Source organism: Simochromis diagramma, unplaced genomic scaffold (assembly GCF_900408965.1).
Source record: "Simochromis diagramma unplaced genomic scaffold, fSimDia1.1 OVJJ01000802.1, whole genome shotgun sequence".
NCBI classification, from domain to species: Eukaryota; Metazoa; Chordata; class Actinopteri; order Cichliformes; family Cichlidae; genus Simochromis; species Simochromis diagramma.
Window position 1 is genome coordinate 15,509,778 of NW_024387492.1, and position 26,430 is coordinate 15,536,207.

General features: G+C 39.4%; 1 protein-coding gene across 2 annotated transcripts in view; it reads right to left on the reverse strand.

Annotated features, from left to right (window-relative positions):
• LOC120725533 (regulator of G-protein signaling 6-like) overlaps window positions 1-26,430 on the reverse strand; it is a 102,328-nt gene that overhangs the window by 23,363 nt on the left and 52,535 nt on the right. For both annotated transcript variants that reach the window (XM_040018537.1, XM_040018538.1), the window contains exon 3: window positions 1,901-1,997. In XM_040018537.1, coding sequence (XP_039874471.1) covers window positions 1,901-1,997 — 97 coding nt within the window. The remainder of the gene's footprint in view (window positions 1-1,900; window positions 1,998-26,430) is intronic.

The following is a 26,430-nucleotide window of genomic DNA, read 5'->3' on the forward strand; positions in this document are numbered from 1 at the left end:
GTTTTTAGCTGGCAGTAGTGCCATTCAGTATGGTCTTCTGCTGCTGTAGCTCATCTGCTTCATACGCTGGTCATGGAAAAAGTGGTTATTTGAGTTATGGCTGCCTTTATGTCAGCTTGAAGCAATCTGGCCATTCTTAGGTTTGGACCACTCAATATAAAACTCATAGATGTTTGAATGGGGAAATCCCAGTAAATCAGTTTCCAAAATACTCAGAGCAGCCCATCTGACACCAACCACCATGTTCAAGGCCACTTAAATAATCTTTCTTCCCTATTTGGATGCTTGGTTTGAACCTCCAACCTACATGCCTAAATGCACTGAACAGGTGTAACTAACAAAGTGGCCAATGAGTGTAAATATACAAGTGCCCCAATTTACACTTCCAAAACAAAACCTAAAGATAATAGAATGATGATAATAAAATGCATAAGACATAATGCATAATCAAAGGCTTTCTGCATGCTAAAAACTAGGTTAGCTTATCAGTATTTTTCCCTCTAACAGAAAACAAAATCTCAAATGTTTCAACTATTTCACCCAAAACAGTGGTATTCGTTTGAATATAAATATAAAAGATTTTAAATGTGATCCCATACCTCAAAAGATCAATATTTAGAGACTTTAAAACTCTATTAGAGTGGAATTAGAATATCTTCTACTTTCCTTAGTGAGGTGATGTTTAATTTCTTCAGCAGTTATTAGTTTCTTAGCCTTCAGCACTCAGCTGCAAACATTTGAGAGATACTGTTCTGCATATCAATCAGCCGCTGGGGTAATTATGTTTATTGATATGCTCTGCTTATTGCATATTGGGTATGCATCCTCCATTAATGCAAAGACTGGGGTAGTGGTGGTGGTGTGGTGGTGGTGGTGGTGGTGGTGGGGGGGGGGGGGGGGGGGTGTTAATAGTCTATGTTTTTGTTTTCATCATTTGTTTCATTCGTTTGCTGTGAAAGCCTCCCACTGCAGCACCAGCCTGTTGGAATGATTTATGCTGTCAGTGAAAGTGATTACAGCCAGCTGGCAAGGGGGCTAACATTCATCCCTACCCATCAGGTTCAACTAACAAATAATGTTTTCTTTTGTTGTTTTTACTTCATTTAAATTCAAAGTTTATTCTGAAGTTGGACAGCTTGACGCACAGATCCCCACAGTCGCAGCTCTACAGGAGAAGTCAGGGGTTGACTGCTTCACTTAAGGGCACCTTGATAGTAGGACAGCATTAGTCATTCTGTTTATGCACTTACACACTTTTTCAAACGTTTAATCATATGTTGTCTTCCCACTTTTACCTCCAGCTATTCAGCTTTTCTGTGCCTCAACAGACTGAAATGCAGCCACCAAGCAGATGATTATTTGAATACAAATGTGTGACCAAGCTGGAGAGCTAGGATGTACTGTATAGTGTTTCACAAAATACCTTGCAAGATGGATTTTTTGGATGCCTACCCTTGTGTTGTGAAATAAACTAATGCTCTGTCTAGATGACAGGCAGGAAATTGATATCCTGCTCATACCTATGTGTATAGTGTATCATAAGTCTGCAATTAACAGACAGTTCACCTTTTTATAAAGTCTACCCAGATTGTTAATATTTCCATATTTCCTTTTTTCAGGAATAATTCTTCACATACAACCTTAAAAAGAAGCTGAATAAGTATATATCTCAAAATATCAAATTAAAGTACGTTGATTAAATTATCCTGGAATAGCTGATTGAACTGTCATTTTTCAGCCTCACTAAAACAAGAGGCCCAACAGACATCAGCATTTTCCATCGTCTCATTTTGTTCTCTGGGCACTTAATGTCCATCAGTGATGCACTTCTATAGTTAATGTTTGTACAGTGCAGGTTAGGTCACTTTTTGCTTGACATCTGTCTCTTTTGATTTCTTACCCGTAACGACACTGGGGATTTTCGTCATGAAACTTTTGACAGTTCTGATGGGTACACCGTCCGTCTCGTCCTGGATGCGAGTGATAATGTCTTCAATCTGTAGAATAAGGCAGAAGACAGAGTTTAAAAGTTTGAACAAACGGAAACTTTTATCCATGTGAGACAAGTATTAGTTAAATGTACTTTATTTGGATTTTTCTTAAGATATTTAAACAGTTAATCTTTAAGTTGAAGTGCTGCATTACTTCAAACCAAGACAATGGCAAGCGCTATGATTCATATTTATGCCATCACAAAGAAAATGCAGGATCAGCTCACTTCAATTTATGAAGACAAGACTATCGTTAGCTGCAAAGATGCTGCTACAATTTCTACTGTAGAATAAAATATGTCTTGAAAGAAAGAAAAATGATATCATTTATTATATGGTCTAACAAACCAGTTAATTACATTGACTTTAAAATTCAACTGTTTATAAATGCTTCATGGAAATTGATACCAGTGAAAAAACACAGGTAGTTCGTGAAAAACAAAAGCTCTTCTCCTTTTTCACTTTTTATAGGTTTAACTATACACTTCACCTCTCGCTGTAATGTTGTTTTAACCACAAGACTGAGTCACATGATAACTGAGTCTAATCTAAGCAGGAGTTGAGGTTCAGCAGGACAGCACATATCTGTGGCCCTTAATTACAATTGCACAGATGTTAAACGAAACACGTCACCCACTTTGCACTTAAGTAATCAGATTAGTATTTGATTATCTGGTTTTGATTGCAAGGTTGACACCCCCTCTCTCTTCACAGATGCTTTTTTTGTTTGCGTCAGGGAGTGGGAAGTGAGAAGCTGGTCGCTTTGGAGACAGCTATCGCACACTAACGCACAACCCGGCAGCTATATATAAACCCTGAATGGAACCCAGAGCAACGGCAGAGAGGCAGAGATAACCACATATGCTTTTTACATCTAGACAATTAAAGTGATCACAGAAAAGAAGTGCATTTCACCAGTTTTGAGAAAAACACATTCTACTTCCTACCTGTAGTGCCCATAGTTTATTTTACTGCAAATATGTCCTCAGTTTGTGCAATTTTGCGACCCTTATGAGTATATTTATAATGTGCAGCTGTCAGTGGAGTATAGTTCTAGGAGCCACCCACGCTGGGTTAAAGCTGGTGACTTCCACAACACTCATGCAGACTCAATGTACAGTCTGTTTAAGACTGAACATATTCATCCACACAGTTTTTCAATATTTCTTTTTTTTAAAAAAAAAACATTGCACAATATCCAAAATAATTTAACAACATTGCTTTGCTGGTGTGCTTTTTTTTACTTGTATGAATAGCAGAATCCCGTGGATGCATAAAATCACCTCTTCAATGGCCTCCGTCTTTAGAAGCATTAGAATTTTTGCTAAAAACAAGCAAGCATACAAACGCAGGGTGAGAGAGGTTAAAGCTGGCTTTAAATCTGCAAGAGAAGAGAAATTCATCCCTTTCATAAGAACAAAAGGAGCAAAAGCAACATATTGGCTCTGCTCTGTGTCTCTTTGAATAACTCAGCTGGGTAAAAGTGCTGTTTTCGCCACACAATTTTCCACTGCATGACTACCAGCAGTTTTTAAAAATATCACAGCTGGTTTTGGTTTGTTTTTATTGACAATACCCCAATGTGATTGCTATACAAATAAAATGCAGTACTCTTCTAGAGTCCACCACCTATTAACTGGATAAACACAGGCAGATAGAAAACTGGTGACTGAGGACTAAACAGAAGCTATAGTTTATGCTATATGAAAGGCATTTAAGCTGCTTACACCTGAAAGTAATTAGGTAAATTTACCACTATCTCCTATCATAACCCTCCTGTCCTGTTGCAAGTAGACAGGTGACGTGAAAACGCAGTATTTGTGTCGTCGAAGGGCCTGCAAACATTCAAAAAAAAGAAATGACTGAAACACATCTTTCTCACTTTCCAGCACAGATGCTTCCAACCAGTCTGGAAATTCAAACTGACAAGCTTCCTGCTTTTACGCCTCTGGCCATCAGACTGCTGTCACCCTGTTCCTCTCTATAGATCCTGGCTGTCTGCCAAAAGCAAAGACATAGAGAGCTCCGGGCTACACTTCCAAATCAATACAACTAATATGATTGTAATAAGATGTTGATAGTGTGGAGGTAGCTGCTCAAATGACTTTAATGGCTTCCACTATCATGAACAATCTACTCCTGCTCCATTAATGAAAATAGGCATTCACAACACGTTTACTTCATGCTACAACAGCTGTCACCCACTGAATCTAAAATTGCCCAACACTACTTTGTATATCTGTGACGATGAAACACGAAAATGGTATTTTTGAAACAAAAAGGAGGAACATTAAAAAACAATTTTCTGTGTATTTTATAATATTTATCGTTACACGTGACCAAGTTGAGTCGCTGTTGCATTACATAAGTTACATAAGTATCATAATTATTAATACCGATTTGCTGTATGTGGTCTGACTTACTGCCTGTAGCGTTTGGTTTGCAGTTTTTGGTTTTGGAGTTAGACTCCATTAGGTGTGAAGCTCTCCCAAATCTGAGGCCATGACTCTGAGCTGGAAAATGGAAATGGCTGAGGAAAGGTTGCTGCCCAAAACATAGGAATTTAAGTACAGCTGTGGAAAAGAAAGTTTTGGAAGCAGCCAGATGCTGCAAATCAAAAACGCACTTGAATAACTGGTCATCAAAATTCCCCCAAAATACTCTTGGTCCACTCCGCAGATTAAAAACTGGAGATTTGATACAAATTCAAATACGATCCTTAGATCAATAAGACTTCAGCACCTCATCACACAAGTATGGACTCAAATATCTAATGGACTCAAGCAAACAATTACTTATTTAACTCTCTATTTCTGTGCCTGTGAATCATTTGTTTTCAGCTGTCTCTTAGCTAAAAATATTATGACTACTGAAGAAGAAACTTGCTGCATTGAGAGGAACGTCCACAGGTTAGTCATAGCACTTTGCAATATGACATTAAGCCAGGTTTAATGTGTTTTTTTCTTGCAAACCCTGTACTGGAACCCTGATGCAATGACATTGCGATCTTTTACCCCCATAACTGAAGACTTCCTTTTAAAGCACAATCCTGGTGCCCTAACATAACATTTTAAAACTAGATTAGTTCAAGATGACTGTTCTGTTCAGATTACTGGTTGATTAGATTGGTAGTTATAATTACTGTATGTATTGTGTCAGTGTAGGTCCTCACAAGTCCATACAAACATATGTGCATGTGTATATAGTTTTGGGGTTGTGTGCTGTATGAATGCGCCTGCTTGTTTGTGTCTTGGCTTGTAGTGCAGCCCAGCGGGAACAGATTTCATCAGACTTATTGCAAGCCGGTCTATTTAACACGCCTGATTACAGTGTTATCACCACACACTTAGCATGGACCAGCTAGCGGGCTGGCAGGCATCTTGGCAGACAGGTTGGTTACAGGGAGAAAAGGGCTGTGCTACTGACTGTAGTTTAATGATCTCTTTGGGCAAAAAATGAGAAAGAAAAAAGAATGTCTATCCATTTGTACGTCATGGTCCCTCACTAAGCCATTAATTGTCTGATTGGGTATCGTACTTACTTGACTGTTACGCTAGAGGGGTGTCAAACTCAATTGCACAGGGGGCCAAAACTCAAGGCACACTTTAGGTCGCGGGCCAAACAAGATAAAGATTTATTGAACACACTAAAACAATGTTTTTTAAACACAAATATGAAGGAAAACAGACAGGAATATTATTCCAGATTAAATAAACTAAAAAAAAAAAAACCTTTTACTTTAAATATTTTGCTCCTCATAAAAATATATCCTGTCAAAATTATGCAAGTTAGACATATGAACATGCTGCCAAAAACCCCAGAAAAAAATAAATGAAAGCATACACAAGGTTGGAGCCGCCTGTAGACGGAGCTGGGCATTGCTGCAGGAATGGAACTAATAAACTGTGCGGGCCATTCAGTGTCGTACTTTGCCCTGAGTGTCCCATTACACTGCAGCTCCATCTGAATCTGCACAGGTGCAGTTCAGAAAAGTCCGCTGACTTGGTTCAAGTGAGGCAGGTTGCACTGGTGCATTTGTGACAGCTTCACTTGAAATGCCTTCACCACATCATACATGCCATGTCCATGAACTGACAGATTTCCTTGGTGAGCTCAAAAACTCTATTGAGAACTTTTCCCCAACTCAGCCAACGGACCTCTGTATGATGAGGAATGTCGGCAAACTCTGAATCTATTTCCAACATAAAAGACTGAAATTGACGGTGATTTAAACTTTTAGCTCAGATAAAGTTTACGGTTTGCGTTACGGTGACTATCTGTTGTAAGTCCAACAAGTTTGTCCCAGGGCAGTTTCATGTCGGTTACACTTTGACATACGTTTTAAAAATGTATTTTCCTGTCGCTGTCCCGTGCATCGATTTAATGTTCAATATTTACTCTCCACGGATGAAGATGGCCAGCTGTGCAATGTCCATCATGTCTGTACTTTCATCCACAGCAAGAGAGTATGCAATAAAGTTTTTGCTTCTTTCACACAACTGGCTCTGCTTTCAGAATCAACTTGTCTCTCCACCATTGTGAGCGGCTAGCTTCAAACAGAAGTTTGACTTGATTGAAGCGGGAATGTTCCCAGTTAGCCTAGCGTTCAGCAAGGAGGCTGCAGCGCTGCATTATGGGATCTGTAGTTTGTATATTATTAGCGCCTCATATCGCCGGGCCGTGCATAACAATAATAGTACATCTATATAAAATGATCTCGGGCCGGATATAAATGTACGCCGGGCCGGATGTGGTCCACGGGCCTTGACTTTGACACATGTGCGCTAGATGGAAAAGCGCTAGATGGAGAGAGGCAAAGATAAACATGAACATAATATATCTGTATAAAAAAGTACAAAACATATTTCTACACTTTTCTTTCCAAATTAACTTATTTCAGCAGGTATTGTGAAGCATTAGTTGCATAACAGACATGCTATCCTATCCATCCATCCAACACAAGGTAAAAGAAAGGTACTGCACACCTAGAATTTCTCCCTCAATGATACAACCATACAGACTATTTCATTGGTCGTTGCATCATAAAACCAGTTATCAGTTGAGAACATTTATTTAACATCCAGCACTGTGACTAATGATGGTAAAATTATTTCCTCAAGAGTTTCTTTTTTCCCCCCAAATGCAAACGGGCTGAAGCATGAGTCAGGACGAGGGCACAATAATTCAAAGCTCAACAACCTGGCATGCACACCTAAACACGCAGAGGAGGCTAACACAAAGTACATTTTATTGTAAAATAGCCCCCTTTTGAATTCCTGTCCCTGAAACAGCTGCAATTAGCCTTTCATAGCAAAAAGCGAATTACGTGGGAGAGAAGACTGACAAGGCCATTACTATGGTTATAATGGAGCAGGGATACATCCTGCTGAGAGAGAAAATGTCAGCCACAGACTTGAAGAATGGGAATTTTTGTGCAGTGATACCTGGGCAACACATTTTGAGAGAAAAGAAAGAAAATTACCTCCTCTGAACCGTGCAGTTCCCAAGCCATCCCCACAGTGAAAGTTAACATGCTGCTAGATTGATAACAGCCTGGCCGAAGGCCAGCTGGACAACAAGCAGATAGATGACTTCAAGTCAACAATCTTGAGTTGAATATCCTCGCTGTTTGTTTGTTTGACTGCAGTTTTGATCATTTAATGGTCTCACTCATCTTGATCTTTCCAGACAGATTATTTACAGTTCCTTTAGTACTGTAAGACTATTTTCATCCATTCTAGGGCTCATGAGTTATTTTTGTAACTCATGTACTAACACCAATCAAATCTAAATGTACCTTGGGAGGATTGAATGCCATGAATTTATTAATTTGAATTTTCGGGGAGGCAAACATAGTATGAACAGGAGACCATTGGCTGATTTGGCTCCTTCCGGATCTACTTCAGTAGATTGCATATTACCTTCCTAAGACCGTTCACAATCAACTGATTGCAACACATTCCTCTGTGCTTTGAGTGGCACTTGCATACTGACAAGAAACTCGGAAAGAAAGTCAAGAGCCAAGCACAGGAAAAAAGGGATTAGAGATTCTGTGAAAGCGCTTACCGAGAGCCGCGCGAGCAGATACAATTTGTCAAAAAATGCAGCATAATAGACTATGAGCTTAAAATATTCAACACAGTGCAATGGACTCAAGAATCATGTTGGCAATGCAACAAAAAAGGCTCAATTTCCATGTGTTCAAGACTGTCACCAGCAGCCTAGCAAGCATTTTCTTCAATTTCTGGTTTTTATGATAGTCATAGTAACTTAGTCTGCTTTTTGGCTTAATGTCATGCATACATGCTTCATATAGCATGTTTATGTTAGAGATTTGTCCCCAATTTGACACAAAACGCGTGAAGTAATTCATCATGCAAAAGTCAGAGTGTCACGGACCCAGCTCTGGAGGACTCGGGGGTCCGTGAGCAGTTTTGACTGTTTTTTTTGACTGATTGTTATTATTATTATTATCGTTATTATTTGGTGATGCGTGTGTTTTTCTGCACAATGCTGTGTTATTCTGTGTTCCACTCATTATATGTATAGGCAGGGTGTGGGTGTGTACGTGTGTGTGTGTCTGCGGGTGTGGCTGGAGGATGGAGCACAGCCACCTGCAGGCCTGATGGGTGTGGCCCTGTGGGAGGACTGGCCACACCTGAAGTTCCTGTCACACCTGAGCACACACACGGGAGTCAAGGGAGCAACGGGGATTTATTGTGTTTACAGCTTTCACTGTAAATAAAGTGCACTGTTTGCATCGCAGAAACCTGCGTTATGGGTCCTCATTCTCCATATCCCCACGGTCTGCCAGCCAGAATGTGACACAGAGCCAGCCAGTATAGTCTGTATATTAGAAAGTTTATCCGCAAACTCAACATTTAATATCTCACTATAAAGAAATATTATGAAAAGCAGCTGTTTTTATAATTCATCCCTTGTAGCATGCCGTTATGGGTGGTTGACACATGTTATGTTCCTAACAGCAATTCAAAGTAATTACAAAATCTAGCGAGAACTGGTAATAATGCGACATGTGACAGAAACAAATAAAGCACTGAAATTGTGTAAAAATAGTACAGAGAGATCTGATGAAGAAAGATTACCTTGGAAACAGCACAAACCAATCAAGATATAATTACATATCCTACATACATCGGATACATCGGCTCACACAGGTGGTAATTAAACATCTTACCTTCTCCATTAATGCTACTGGGCAAAGACAGAAATCTCTATAAGAAACTAAAACGCTACAGCATATTTCAAAATTCTCTCTCTAAAATGCTAATGGGTCATATTACCCGTAACACTCCAAATATTTTAACAAATTACGCATCTTTTTTTCCCCATTCTGAATTAGGCAGATATGAAGTTTGCTATTTACAGCTGTTCATGTCGGGTCTAGACTGATACTGACTGGAGTTTTAATTCCAGATTAGTCCAAAAAAGGTTCAGTGTTCAGTCTTATTTTAGTAAGAAAAATCACAACCTCTTGTTTTGAGCTTAAAACAACTAGGTGGTACATCAAGTGCTGTGGTGCTAGGCAAGAAGCTAACTACTAGGACATTTAAAAGCTCTAACAAGCTCTTTCTGCAGTCCTGGACTGGGAAATGCATGCCAAACCAGGCAACAATTCGTTTCCCAGCCAAAAATCCCAACAAACAACTTGCAACCAGACCCGGATCTTTGGCAAGTAACACCTGTAAAGTGTCTTGGTCATTACGCTGAAGGTCTTCTAGATGCTGACAATCAGCCATACAAATGGAGAAAGCTACTTGCGTTTCAGCTGAAGAACAAGTGCACAGTTGGAAACTAAAAGGTATATCCAGTGGAAATGGGGTGTAAGGGCTTTGTAGTCAGTTTAGCTGTAAGGCTTCAGAGGGGGCTCTAGGAAGGCAATCAAAGCAATCAAAGAACTCGCCATGGTGCCAAAATAGCCGGTCACTGTCTTGGGGTAAAAAGAAGAGGCAATGTCGGAGCCACCGCCTAAAAAATAACTACAAGACTCTAATCAACCTGCAGTGAGCCTGTGCTTAGGTCAAAGCCAAGCAATCGTTTCACTAGAACTACATTACAAAGTTGCTTTAACACTTCCATATACTGTAAGTATAGTAACTATGTGGAGGGAATATACTGTATCTATAGTTATACTCCAGGCACTCTAGGGTTGGAGATGAAGTAGTGTGTGAAGCCATGCTTTAGTGTGTGCTTGGATATGTGTAGGTGTAAGTATAAGTGTCATCCAAGGTAACAGTTCCTTCTGAGACCAGTTTTTCTTTTACTAGAGCACCTTGCCTCCCCTGCAGTTTCTTGCATCCCACTGCTAACGCTCAGAGATCTCTGCACTGCACTGCTGCAGATATCACATGATTTTCCTGTAGAGAAGATTACAATCAGTCTTAATTTTAAGATTTGACTGCTGGGGGGGTCATTTTTATTGTTTCAATGTGAACTTTTTGTCAGTTTTTGTATTGATATAGTTGATGGTAGAACGGTGCTCTTTTTTCCCTTTGTGTCCCTATGAATAATACCCAAGGCTCTACGGTAAGTCCACTAAGAATAGAGGGCTGTCTGACTTCCTCTCAAGAATTATATTTTTAGCAATGGGGTGATAACACTTTATGAAATGCTTTTATGAGATTATGAATATACAGTAAAAGAATATGAATCCTCCACTGTTACTTTTGGAGTGTAATATACAGTCTCACAGTCTTCTAGTGTTATATTACAATGTGAATACATTATACATTGGAATACACTGGAACAGCAACATCCAGCGAATGAATAATTTTACAATTCGAGCTAGACTTATATTACTTTGTAAGGAATTTAAAAGTGCATTTTTAGGTATAATTATTTTTTAAAAGTAATACCATATCTTATTAACTTTTACAGAGGGTCCAGATTCCCCAAAAGCCTGTTAAAGTTACATAAGCCAACTCTGTTAACTTGGATGATCTAGCTGGAATAACGTTAGCCCCTGAAGACCTGGACTAAATTCACAGATAATAATAAATATAAATATTTATTAGGAAATTGTTTTTGTGAACGACTGCCCCGCTTGCCAGCAGGCACTAAAATATCAAATGTGAATAAGGCAAAGAGCTACAAAGAAAGCTTATGATACGATGAGTTTACAGTTAGGTTAGGTTGACACCTGTACAGCTGTATTTGTTAGTGTTATGAAAGTTTTATCTACTGAGTGAAATGCATAGTGGTGCATTTATTCTCTTGTTCAGGCCACACAAGACATTATCAAGGGCTGTCACTGTGCAGTGTGTGTGTGTGTGTGTGTGTGTGTGTGTGTGTGTGTGTACAAATAAACCAAAATTAATATTAATTGTAAGTTATGTAATACAAAATGCAATCAATAGGTTAGATTGAGACCGACCAGTCCTAAATGAAAACATGGTATGCTTTAGTTTTGCTAACATGCTCAAGATGACTTGCTGAAGTTCAAACTGAACATTAGAATGGCGAAGATAATTTAAGTGGCATGTGTTGAGTATTTCAGAAACTGCTGATCCACTGGGATTTTCCTATACAGATACCTTGAGGGTTTACAGAGGATGGTCTAAAAAAAAGAGAAAATATCCAGTGAGCAGCAGTTCTCTGGTTGTGCCTTTTTGTTGCCAGATGTCAGAGGAGAATGGCCAGACTTCTTTGAGCTAAAAGGAGGGCAAGAGTGGCTCAAATAACCACTTGTTACAATACATGGATCCTTGAATCAAATGGGCTATAGCAGCAGAAGACCACACCAGGTGCCACTGCTGTCAGTTGAGAACAGGAAACTGAGGCTATAGTTTGCGCAGGTTCTCCAAAACTAACAAGAGACGATTGCGGAAACGTTTTCTATGGCGTTATTTTTGTGCCTCTATTCTGAGCGCATGTAAGAAAAAATTGCAAGCGCAAATGTTGCATTTTGAGGAGAAAATTATTTTGAGCAACGAAAAGTTTAATTTGAGCAGAAAATTCATTGTTGCCTGCAAGAAATGTATTTCAGTGTTTGCTATTATCCATATACACACACAATAATAGCTGCTCTCGCTCAGTTGTTGGCCACAAAACCAACCAATCACAGACTTGGATGCAAAAATTCTGATTGGTTGTTACAGTCTCCAATCAGCTTGCTAGCTACTGCATTCCGGAAACAGGGTCCAGAATGTAGCTTAATGTAGATTAAAACCAACAATGGTCTTAAAAAATTATATGTTTTAAAATAAAATAATTAAACATACTAACCGAAAATGGATTTAGACTGACACTGTAACAGCCAATCAGAATTTTTGCATCCAAGTCTGTGATTGATTGATTTTGTGGCAGACTTAATGGTGTACAGAGAGTTGAGTGTGCACGAAGCAGGGATGGTGTGAGCGCAAACGACACACTGAGAGCAGGTCAGCAGAGATCTGAGCAAGAGAAAATACCAACCACTGAGCAAGAGGGGCTGTTATTGTGTGTGTATGTGGATAATAGCAAACACTGAAATACATTTCTTGCACGCAACAATGAATTTTGTTTGCTCAAATTAAGCTTTACTTCGCTCAAAATATTTTTCTCCTCAAAATGCAACATTTGCGCTTGCAATTTGTTTTTTTCCCCTTACGCTCAGAATAGAGGCACAAAAATAACGCCATAGTTTTCTGCTGCCACATTTGAATGCTAGTGCCAGAATTTGGTGTAAACAACATGAAAGCATGGATCCATCCTATCTTGTATCACCAGTAAGGCTGGCAGTTGTGGTGTAAAATTGTAGTGGAACACTTTGAGCAGCTTTAAAAGACATGCTATTGTTTACCCGTCATCATTTTATTACCTCAATGTACCCATGTTCTATGGTTGTTCCAGCAGATAGGCGACCACGAAGCTAGATCATTCATTAACAAATTCATCACAGGAAAACTTATGCTTCCTCACTTTACAACCCAAAACCAAAATAGTTCCCATCATACCATGGGTCCGCTTATCCTTTCAGGGTGCGGGGGCCTGGAGCCAGCCCAGCTGTCATAGGGCGAGACGGCGGGTACACACCACAGTCGCAGTCGTCACAGCCAACACACAGCGCAGAACACCATTGCACTCACATCTCACCTAGTGGCATTGATATCCAATAAACTTCCCATAAGCGCAAGGACGGGGAAAGCCGTATACCGGAGGACCACCCCACAAACCCAACACAAAACCCACTGATGTTGGATTCTCAGGCCTCTTGCTGTGCGCAACGTGAAACCACAACACCGTGCTGCCACTAGTTTGTTTTGAAAAAAAAAAAAAAAATGCAAGTTTAAACACCGTAAATGTATTTTTATATATCTATTTAAATTTCTATAATGCTAGACTAGACTAGCATCAACACCTGTGGTAATGTGGCACCTGTCAAGTACCCCATCACTGACTTGAGTAGCTTGATGAGTTCTTTGCTATAAAAAGGAAATGCATAATTTGCACAAGCTCCCAGGTCAGTGAAGAGGATAATTATGATTGTCGACCTTTTGCTTAAGAGTGAAATAATGTACTGATAATAAATCTCCACTGTGATGGAAATTGCATAATAAAGTCTGAGCACATACAGTTAATGATCAAGCTCTTGTATGCGAGAACTAAAATGAGAGAACTTGGGTAATCCCACATTCAATCTAAAATCTCACGCAAGATATTAGCGTCTTTCTTCATTCCAGAAGATAATCACCATCCCAACCTGGCAAAGGTCAAAGTAGTTTCGTCAAATATATTAAATGTAGTGACTTCGATCAAAATGCGTGTGTGCATTTAACACACACTTCTCACACAGAAGTACACATTAAATGAATTACCGTTCTCCCAGAGTGGGTGTAATGACTCATAGCAGAGATGGTGAACCTGCTTGTGCACAGTGTGCACAGTGTACGGGGTTTATGTCTGAAGGTCAGATTCGATGGCTCGGTGACAGTGATGATGAGCCTTACTGGTTTCAGCCCAGTGCATTTGGCAGCAGGGTTACATGACTGTTAATGGAAGTGTAATGACAACAGGATGGCTTTGCCACAGTTGACTGCCGATGCATCTCTGCCTGACAGCTGATACCATCCCAGGGAAATATGAGGCTGGTCGGGATTCTGGATCACAAAATGAAAATGTCATTTCGTTTGTTTCTTTTACAACAATAACTGCTGAAAAGATAATCTCCAATCATTCCCCCATAGTTGCTTACCCATGTTTAGCCCCACTGTTCATAATGAATAGACAGCCAGCTGGATAATATAGTACTGCTGACAAATTAATTAAGACTTAAATTATAATATAGTTGGGCTTTTTCAGTTAGAAGATATTAAATGTGTGTTTGCTGTAGGGAATTCTGTGAGGCCAAACTCAGGTACTCTGCTTCTTTAAACCAAGATGCTGTTATGGTTGGTGTATAAAAGGACATTTCTGCACAGGAGAGATGTACTGTTTGCCAGTAATGGAGGATTAACTGCAAAGCAGTAGTCAGACACTGAGCTGCACCTGAATCCTGTCTGCGCCCAAATTTTAAAACAGAAGCTCACGAGGCATCTAAGTTAAAAGCTGGTTGTTGTTTCTGGAAAACATCTGAGGTGAGAATAATTCATGCAGTTGCTAAATATGTCTTCATTCTAGGTGGGCAATGCTTCATTTTATGGTTTCCTGAGTTATGACACCCCTAATGTGTGGAAGGTAGACTAGATATCAAGGGTTTTCTGCAAGCAATGAGCAAGGAACTCAACACCCCATCAATTAAAACACTACATGACTCCATGAACTAACTGCAGGGCTGGCAACATTTAATGACATTTAATGGGAAGCATGGAAAAAACAGATCATGAAGACGTAACAATAAGGAAGTTTTGCAGAGCCACTATTGATTGAGCATGTTAGTATGTTAGAGACACAAAGAACAGATGAGGCAGATAACAATGCAAAGCTTTGCAAAAATTTGGTCACGTAAGAAGGATCTGAACTAACAAATATTTTTAACAAGGTTAAGTTACATGTTTAAAAAAAAATCACCAAAGCTACAGAATTCATTAATTATTTATGAATGAATCATATTTCATGGCAATCCATCCAGTTGTTTACAGCCAATAGGGGAAAGGTCAGAGCACCAGATACAAATTTATTTATTTTTCCTATAACTGTGAAAAACCACATTTATATTGACATTTTATGCTAACCCATCATGGGCATGTTCAGATATGAACAACGCTCTATGGATATAACGAGAGGTGATCTAAAAGCCAGAGAAACAATACAATTCCTATCAATTATATAGCAAAAATATATTTTTTAAAAATGACATGACATGGCATAACTTGCCTTGTACTGTATGTGCACTCCTTTTCAAAGAGATTAATATTTAAGCTCACATGCCGAGGGATTTTTCCTAGTGCTTTATGTTAACACGACTCTGCTTGCGATTTACTGATCTGTCCATCACTTTCACTTTCTAATTTTGAGAAAAAGGAAAGACTATGATAAAATGAGCTAAACTGTCCATCAGATTAGAAAGGGCACCGTACATCAAAGTAAATGCAATAGAATGCTATCCATCTAAACTGCAGTCTGGGACGAAACTGAAAAATATTTTTTGGAAACTGATCTAATCAACTAATCATTTCAGAGTCCAGGTGTTAACTATAGTGCTTTAGTCAGGTAGGAAAAAAAACAAGAAAGAGCTACAAATCTAATTTCCATGAAACATAATTTCAGTTGAAAAAGAAACAAATGCTGCAAAAATTAAGTGCACAAGAAAATGTTTGAACAGACTGCTGTTTCTCCGGCTACAGGAGGTGTACAGACCTACAGCCTCAGCCTTCCTCTGCATAGTTAACCTCTCTGGAACACGACACCTACTGCACTGAGGGTAAGGTGCCCTTGGCGACAACGACGCAACAAGTCGTCTACCTGACTGTAGCAGAAACAGGGAAACGATATGGTAAATGGTCTGTATTTGTATAGCGCTTTACTAGTCCCTAAGGACCCCAAAGTGCTTTACACAACTAGTCATCCACACATTCACACACTGGTGATGGCAAGCTACATTGTAGCCACAGCTGCCCTGGGGCGCACTGACAGAGGCGAGGCTGCCGGACACTGGCGCCACCGGGCCCTCTGACCACCACCAGTAGGCAACGGGTGAAGTGTCTTGCCCAAGGACACAACGACCGAGCCGAGACTGTCCAAGCCGGGGCTCGAACCGGCAACCTTCCGATTACAAGGATATGGGTTTAGGCATGAAAGGGTTTTTTGACTGTGTACTTTTATTTGCTCTACCTCATGAAAAAATATAGTACTAATAAGGAAGATCTAGAAAAAAGGCGAAGTGGAGGAACAAATACAGAAACTTATGGTACAGAAGGCACCTCACATACACAGCCACAATGTGTATGTGTATGTGTATGTGATGTACTGCTTTTTTGATTAGACTTTTCAAAATACTCCCATACCAAAACGTACCTCTTTTCATCTCCTAGGTATGGGCTAAAATATCTTTGCTTTGTTGTCGCACCTAATTTCAGTCCGATTTCACTTAAGAATATAAATCTTGGAGTTTATCCATATCTAAGAGCCAGGCCTCTGTATGCTACTTAGTATCATATTCTTCTACAAATTGACTTCAGCAATTGGCACGATTTAAACTATTCAGCTTTTCAGTGATTTTAGATGCAATATTTCATATTATATGTTATATGTAGAGGACGTCTCATTGCCTCAAAAGAGCATGGCTTTTGAAATTCAATAGGTAACATAAGAAAGGGCAGTCTTTGCCACTGGAAACAAAGTGGGAAATGTGTCCCTGTTGGAGTCCCATAAGGACACCCATTTTCATTCCAAGTGTCAAAGCATATATTTAGCCATTCCTCAGGAGAGCTTTAAGTCCTTTTCTAGTTGTTTCTCATATGCTGAGAACAATTCCCCTTGTTACTGGGAGATGGGTGATAGGGTGCAGGACTGCTTTAAAGCAGTGACTTTGGTTAGTTTTTCTGCTGATTGCTTTATTCCCTTGAAGGACAATCACACACTGGCTCTCTGCTCACAAACTGGATTAAGTAAAAGCTTAACCACATACTGAAATCTGCATAGATGGGCTGCTTCACATATTGAATCTGATTGTGCTGAGCGCATTACATGTGTTTTCTCTCCTCTCATTTTTCTGTGTCAGCTCTTACAGGCACAAATCAAATGTCATTCAACAGAGAACGTTTGCAGCCTTGTGACATGCTGTCACGTTAAAGTCAAAGCTCCTTTTTATTGCCCTAACTCTGTTAGGACCTCAGTGATGAAAACTCACTTAAAACATCCACTATGCGAGTTTAAGTAAACAATGTCGGGCTGCAGGGGTAATCACTATAATTCCCTTTCTGACACTCCTACAAAATGCATTATATAAACTTTTATTTAAGCTTGATGGCAGTGTTTTAACAAAAAAATGGGAAGTAATATTCCATTTGGAAATCTTACAGAGCATAATATTTCTATTTTCACAAAATTAAAATAGTAACACTAAAGAAAAAAAAGCACCCAAAATGCTGCAAATCCAACCGAAAAATAAATGACCAAGTTAAATAACTCCAGACAGTTGTGACTCACCAGAGTACTCAACCCAAGGACATCAGTTGCATAACAAGTAATATGACTATAGCTTACTACTATAATCTCTCTGTAGCAGATCTACTGTCTGAATGTCATTTGGTGTTAGAGCCTGTTAGGCAGGGGTGGGCAATTTATTTACCCAGGGGCCCACATGGAAAAACTAGGACTGTTGTGGAGGGGATTTTATAATAAGCTTATAAAAAGTTTAAATTAAAACTGAGCAGGACTGAGTTCAACGTATCAATGCAGCCCAGTCCCAGTTTCTCGTGTTAATGAACTGCCCACCCCTGCTGTTAAAACTGTCAATACCAAAGATAAACTGTGATTTCAATAAGTTCATGAAGTTAGTGCTTTTTGTGCCATGTCCATAAAAACAGAGTCTCTCTCATCTGTGCTGAGGGTGTCCGCCTCCTGCTGTGGCTGCAAAAATTTAATAAACTCCAACAAACAGCTGTAAGCAGTTAAGAACTTCAGCTCCCATTAACGCTCTGTCAAAGCAAAGATTATATTTATTATTCATATGTTTCATTATCTTCCTTACACTGACTTTATTGCACTGAGGTTATATTTTTAAGGACATTTCAATCAATACACGCGTTGATGTGATTTGCTTCCACCCAGTTTTTGATTCTAATGGCGAAACAGGAAGTACATTTTCATTATATACATACACGTGCTAACCAATTTATTTGGTACACTTTGCTGGGTTGGACACATTTTTGCCTTCAGAAATGTCAAATTCTTTTCTTTCTTTCTTTCTTTCTTTCTTTCTTTTTCTTCTTTTTTTTTTTTGTGGAAACAATGATCATGTGGTATTATAAAGCCTAAAACATTCCAAGAAAATATCCCACATATCAGCAGCAGTAGCCTGAACTGCTGATACAAGGCACAATGAATCATCTGAGTGTGGCAGCGCAAATCAGGACTCATCAGACCAGGATATGTTTTTCCAGTTTTCCGTTGTCCAATTTTGGTGAGCCCATGCGAATTGTAGCCTCAGTTTCCTGTTCCTAGCTGACAGGAGTGGCACTTCAACATGTTGTGAATTCACAGTTGCTTCCTCTTAGCTGTAATGAGTGGTTATTTAAGGTACTGTTGCTTTCTTATCACTCCAAGCAGCCCAGCCATATTTTTCTGACCTGCACCATCAACAAGGCATTTTCAATCAGAGAATTGCTGCTCATAGGATTATTTTCAGACCATTCTCTGTAAATCGTGGAGATGGCATTGCGGGAAAATCCCAGAAGATCAGTTGTTTCTGAAACATTTGGACAACAACAACCATGCCGTGTTCAAAATCACTTAAAATGTTTTCCAAATTCTGGCACTCAGTTCAGGGGCGTAATTTCCAGGGGGGTTAAGGGGGTTATGACCCCTCCAATAATCAGACCCAACCAATATACCCCCCCCCCCATAAAACTATGAATTATCTTGCATAAATAGGCTGTTGATTTTCTTGACTCATTTCAGTCCCCCCAATGTTCAGCACAAAGTTATGCCGATGACTCAGTTTGACCATTTTTGCATTCCTAAATGCATTCGATTGCTGCCATGTGATCGGCTGATTAGAAAGCAGTTGGCTTTGAGTGTCCTGTCCAGGTCTCCTCACTTGTCTGATCATTTGCCTTTAGTCTAAAGAAGGAATATGAATGTTCATTATGCAAGGTCACTGTAAATTTTCCTAAAATTGTATCAAAGAGAATTTACCAAATGGGCAGAAACATGTGCTCTAAACAGAAGAAACAAAACCCTCACTTTGTCCTGTGAGCAAAGAAAGCCTTGGAGGCCTTCTTTTATTTGCTGTGAAATTTGTCTGGGCAGCACATGATAGAGCTCAAAAGCGACTACTGTCTTATGCCAAAAGCATTACAGATTGGCAAAACTAATTTTCCCTCTTAAGTGAAATATTTGAGAATAAATGAGCATGAAGAACAAAGAGAAGCACAAACAAGCCATGAAGAACAAAAGGGATATAGTCACTAACACGTTAGCAAACATCCTTTGCTAACATTCAAGGTCTTACAGCATATTTGTTTTTGGCAACTATAGCCGTATGTCACTACCATCCAGAAGCAGATATTTCATACGGGTACATTATTAACTGTCTTGTTAATAATTCCTTGGAATTCTCAGCTGGTTACTTGTCTATATAGATTAGAGTTTGAAGCTGTGCCAGAATATATTAAATAAACTGAGGCTAGAATTTGATTTCCAAAGCATCATTAGGATTTCTTTCTAAATGCTATTTCACCACAGGGTTCGAAGAGAAAGTGACTAACCGCTGAGGAAGAAGTCGACAGGCCAAAGTTCTCATAAAATCTCGGTGTTTGAGTTTCCTGTCTGGCAGAGAGCCGCCAGCCAGACAGCAGAAAGTGAACTGAGGCCAAACACTCCCTGGGCAATAATCAATCCAGACAAGTTTTCATTGCTCCTAGTGAGGGACACCAACAGAGCTGACCTCGTGTCTCAAAGCCAGACGCATCCATACCTGGCAGAGAGTGAGTAATCATCAGAGGGGGAGGCTGATTATTTTCCATTCTTCCTGTTCGCCCATGGGAGTCCAAGTCTGCCTGCAGCACATCTTGTTATTACTGTATATGAAATAATTTATCCAAAGTTTTTCCCATGAAACATAAATAGAAATAAGAATGGTCATTTTATTACTGTCACCATTATCACACCTGGCAATGACAGCCAGATATTATATATGACTTCAAAGGTTTTATGTATTCTCACACTACAAAGATTAAAATGATCCATACCACAGGGAAATTCCTGCATTTGCAGCCTTTATAAAAGCTTTGCACCCACACAGCCCTAATCAGCTGTGATTATCACTTAGTGACTGTAAGTACACACAAAAACAATGCTAACAGTGTCACATACCCTTAATGATTTCAAACTGCTTATGCCTTCAATAATTAATACCAGTGATTGCCATTTAAATTTTTCTTTGGGGCGTTTGAGCTGTGTATTATATAAAGAAAACACATTTACGTTAGTTATTTAGGGGGGTAAAAGTCAAAGGGTGCAAGGGAAAAAGCACTTGGCATTTCCTTTCATAGATGAGCTTGTGCCAATTTCAACTTCATTCTTGGTTTGTCAGAGAAATCCATTAGCCTACAATTTAATGCTCTCCTGCTGCACTGTCAGAGGGAACAGGGAAGGGTACGTGGGTGTCTCTGGAACAGTACTCATTAAAATCCTTTTATCTACCTAACACTTCAGAATTCAACATGAAATAACACTGACAGAGGAAACAGAAGATTGTTCCGCTCTTATGGGGCATGCCAGGACTCTTTCCAAAGCATTTGGGAATCCAAGCTTTGAAGTCTTTCACAACAACATTATCAGTGTCCAATAGCGGAGCTCTCCCTTTAGTTCCTCATCACACCTCATAGAAGGCTACCCTTTACTAAGAGCAACACCAAAGTCGTGGATCAGTAGCCATAAAATCTGACACAGATGTTTTCTACAGGATGAATCCTAATGACTTTGGTTATTTCCTGATTAGATCATCTACCTTTCTAACAGTATTGAAATGTCGACAGAGGACATACAGTGCTGGGCAAAACTCTCTAGTCACCTCTCATTTATTTGTATTTTGTTAGGAAAATAGGAAAAGGGTGCAGTGATTTATTGAAACGTGCAAACATGCATGGAAATGCAGTGTATAAGGCAAAAACAGAGTTTGTCTAATTCTAACAAACTTGAAAGTCAATATTTGGTATGACCTCCTTTATCCTTCAACATTAACTGAATTCTCTTAGGCACTTATAATTTCTTTAAGTAGTCTTCGAGTATTTAGTTTTGCAGACTTGATGAAGGACATTCAAAGCTCTTCTTTGGATTTGGGTTGCATTTGTTCCATCTCTACCAAGATTATCCCACACTGCTTCCATAATGTTGTAATCTGGGCTTTGGGGAGGCCAATCCATGACATTATGCGTTTTTACATTATGTTTTTGGGATCATTTTCATGTTGAAAAATGAATGGTACTGCATGGTGGATCAAAATCTGATGGTACTTTTCTATATTCACAATTCTCTCAATTTTGACAAGATTTCCAACACCATTGATTGAAATGCAGCCCAAACCACGACAGAGCCTCCATCATGTTTTACAGATTGCTGTAGAGATTTACTGTTAGAGGCCTGTCCTGACCTCCTCTGTACATACTGACAATTTGAACCAAAAATGTCAAATTTTGATTCATCACTCCATCAGACCTCACCACTGATTTTTAGTCCAGTTCTTGTGTAATTTGGCATAGGCTTCATGACAGACACTCATCCACTGAGACCATTTCTGATGGGACTTCAGTGAACAGTAGATGGATTAACTGAAGAACCAGATTTAACAATGCTGGTCTTTGTTGGAGTTTTTCCTGTTTTTTAAGGACATGACTTTCAAAGCTAGTTTCTTAGGCCTGCCACTTCCTCTTTTGCTCTCCATTTGTCCAGTCTTGGAAAAATCTTGCCAGATTTTTAATAGGAACGGGGAACAATGACATGTTTTTGGAACAAGCTGCCAATAAAGTACCTAAAGACACAGTTTAAAATTGGTTGTTTACCAAGTTGCCTGGTGTCTTTTTTAATACTTGAGTTGTTTATAGGTCATGGTTCAGTAGCTAACAACAAAAAGCCTCCGAACATAGTCAGATACAAGGACTGCAATAAAAGTGAGTAAATCAACCTATGTTGAAAGACAGGTGAAAGATGTTTGTGCAGTGGACATTGTTAATTATCACAACGAGCATTCAAATAATTACTTTGATGTTTTATCCCCCATTCTGTGCAAAGCATTTGTTCACAGTTTTTTTATTTTTAGTTATTTGAAAGTTTAATATTTTAATTGATTTAAATCATATCTTAATTGACTGCTGTGGAGCATTTTGGTAAATGTCTGCTGTGTTTAAACGTGCTATGTAGGGATATAATTTTTACAAGCAATGCTGTTGCAAGTACGATTTTAAAGGAGCTGCTTCAGTAGAAATTACAATTGTTAAAATCTTGGACTGCCTGCAAGTTTAGGAAGAAATGTGTGGGTGCTGGAAATGGTCTGTAGTTATTTTTGAAGATTTAATGAAGAGCACAGAACCGTTAAACTGCCAACAGATTCACAAAAAGCAAAAAACAAACAAACAATAAAACTTAATTTTAATAAGTAAAACTTTGAGTGATAAAGAAAACAATAAGCCTTAATTACCTTACAGTACATACCCACATATGCACACCTAGAAAGCTAAAACAGAAGAGTTTTTTTGTTTTGTTTAGTTTCTTTTTTAATGTGAAAGAAATCTTGAAGAATTGCATAAATCTTCTGCACAAATACACATAAACCCACACATATTTCTTTTCTTCTTTTCTCTGTCTCTTGATAAAACAATCTGTCAGATCTGGCCGACAGGAATAGACATTCGCAGTTAAAACTTTGCTTTTTGTTTGAAACTGTCAGACTTAAATCAAATACACAGAAAACTAAAATGCTGGCTGTGAGCGCTGTGCAGAACATGCACCATTTCACATTCCCATTGATCAGTGGGTGGTAGAGCGGTGGGGGACAGATGTCTTTGCCTCTGTTCTGTTGGAAGTGATGCAGATTGGGCCTGATCGGAACTCATTTGCAGGCTTAAAAAGAAAGAAATATGCAAGTGTCAGTGGCCATGACTTCAGGTCCCCTCACCACCACCCTGCGGAAGAGATCATAGGCTGCTTTTAAGCGTAACGGAGCAGACCAAGATCTAAGAAACAGGCTAAGGGTCCAGCTCTTTCTGGGAATCAAGGCTGAGACTTCAATAGCTCTAAAGTATCATCTTTACTCTGGCTGTTTTCTTTTACGTCTGTTTATTTCTTTTCTTTATTCTCATGGTTTATCCCTGTGATGCTTTTCTTTTAAAGCACTAGGCAGATCAGCGAAGAAACAGCAAAAGATTAAAGTCTTAATCAGCGCTGGTTTGAGTGCCCCAAGCTATCTCTTACTGGAAAAAATACATTAGACAGTGGAGCAAAACAGCTGGTGGGAATTTGGTGTGAACAGTCTGTCTTCACACCATCTGTTAGATACCATTCGCAACAAATGCTGGACTGTGCATCTCTTTGGCATTTCAGCCTCATTCTTTCCATAGTCTCTGTAGATCTTGAGATAAAGATAGGTCTAATCAAAAATCTCTAAAAAAAATCTTTCCATTGCACTGGCTGTAAATTCTTTTGAGTGCCAATTTTCAGCTTTGCAGTGTACTTATGAACTGGTGCTATAAGGCAATCAAGGGTACCAAAGAAGGAATTTTCTCTCAGAGCTGTAATTTATTAATGCACATAGCTAAAAAATTCCTTCAAGATGTGACTGAAAATGATTTAGAATTTCAATTTTATATCACTGCTGAATCACTGCAAACTTTTCTTTATTTCTCTTTCATGATTTAAAGTTTTAAATATGCACATAGGGAGGAATTATCACATCAAGGACCCGTCTTTCATCAGCTGCACGTTTAGTATTTCTTCAAAACCTTTCTCCAGGTGACTCATGGTTGCAGGGTTAATGCCTGTGTGACTTGGGCCTTAACTGCAGCTAAATTGCTTAAATGTATTCTCTTTGGCAGTGCTGTCTGATATGGTCTGAGGGGAATGCTGGTTCTTTGGAGCACTTGTAAAATGGTGTGCATTTTAACATTAGGGGCATTGAGTATGGCCAAAGCTGCAACTCAATGAGGCACAGTATGCTAATGTGCTCACAGTGACTATGCTTGCATGCTGATAGTTACTGAGATGACTGACATTAGCTAAAAGTACACAGTACACACTCAGGTTAACAGTTGTGTCACAGTTTTGCAGATGTTTGCAGGTGGTCAGTAGGAAAGAAAAACAGCTCTGGGTAGGAAAAACATTTTAAGCTGACAAAGGTTTATGATTAAAAAAACAAAATAAAAACTGAACAATTGAGCCAGTGATATTCAAGTTGTGGAGAAGATGCAATCCATATTCTTATGACGTTCCACGTGGATATTTCCCATCACCTGCTATAAATCACATTTGTGTGTCTTACCAAACTGGGCTCATTTCTCTGGAGCATTTACGGCTGCTAGTGTGAAATCCCTGAGCAAAGACTGAGAATAATAAATGTTAGCAGGGGTAGTAGTTTATTTGTGAATAAGATCTGCTACAGATATACTGGCTCAGCATTTCAGCTGTCCCTTTCAATAAACCAACAGGGTTTATTAGCAAGACCAAAGGGGCAGTCCATCTAACGGGGCTATTAAACAGTCATCTTGAATAAAATACTGAACAGCCTCAATTAGTCCCTGTAAAAAGCAACTGAACCAAATAACAGTTTTATTTTGCCATTATTTACAGATTCATTTCTAGGGTTTACTTGAATCTGTGAATCCATGTGATGCTCTGGTGATTAGCTACAAAAGGAGAAACGGGGTCATAGCCTTTCATCCCAAAGCAGAAAATGGACCCGTGTATACAGGAGACGAAAGAAGGAGGGAACAAATGAACAAAGGAGCAATCCATTTATTGGCATTAGTATTCAAGCTGCAACAGCAGCAGACAGGTTTCTTCTATCACTGCTGAGACCTTCTCTATATTGCACTGAGGACTGTCATTGATTGCTGTGATAGCCCCTGGGAGCTGATGGCCTGATAGATAGTGATGTAGTCAGACATTGCTCATCGAGCCTTCTTTATTGCCCCGGGGTTCACTTATTCATCCTGGCCCCATCTCACAGCTACATCTTTAGCTTTTTTCTGTCATGACCAGGAGATGAATATGCCCACTGGTTTTGCCTTTGTGGAGAGCTGCCACTCCTTTTAAGCCATACTTGAGAGCCCTGAGGCAAGACACCATAGTGTACAAGTGGAGGCTTTGTCAACGAACGATGAAGAAAACACTCTGCAGGAGCAATGGCAGCGAGTGCACTCTGCCAGTGAACGAGTGGGGCCTGGGGATGTGCAGACAGGAAGTGCACATGGGTCAAAAAAAGAGCTCATCGCGTCGGCTCATTTTAAAAAGCAGTGTGCAAGACGACGCTGACATTTTTTAACCCAGCACTCTCTCCTCAGAAGTTCAAACTGCAGTGACACTTTGCTGTAGTTCAGCTTCAAAGTGGGCCTGGTAAGCCGTTAGCCACTCATAAACAAGTAATGCTCCAATTAATGAACTGTGGTGAAATGATAATGTAGTCATTATGCTATACTCAAAGTGGAAAACTGCCTCTATACGCCACTCAAAGAGAGCACTTATTATAACGAGAGCTGGGAAATTTGGGGGAGTATAAAGAGTCAAACTAGTGTAATTTCCATATTTACAGGATGAGGAAGTCCAGTAGAATCGCCAAGCTTTTTGCCCTTTCTGTGGCTTTCCTGATGCCTGGGACTCTTTAATGCACCGAACTAAATAAAGAGGGAAAAAAAGTCACAAAAAATTACTTTTAATGAAAACAGCGATGGGTCCAAAGGCGAGGCTCCATTTGTTGCTGCTGATTCAGGCTTGAGCAGTCAAGGAAAGCATAATGTTGGAAAGTCATTTCTTTTCAGTGCGGCATGAAGGCAGATAGGAGCAGACTATTACCAGGCAAAAGGAACTCTCTGGACAGTTATTCTTTGGGGCAGCCGTGGGGAGATAACACACACTCTCTCCCTTTCCATCATTCTGGCACACATGTGCACACACGTCCATTTGTTGCTGTGTAAAGCAGTTTCTGACAGAATGACAGCGTCAAATACAATAAAGACATGAATGAAACTGTATGCAGGACTGGAAGGTGAAACAGAGTGAAGCGAAGAAAAAAGCTTATTTCACGCATTCTTCCCAACTATGTATAATTTACACCCAGAAAGAGTTA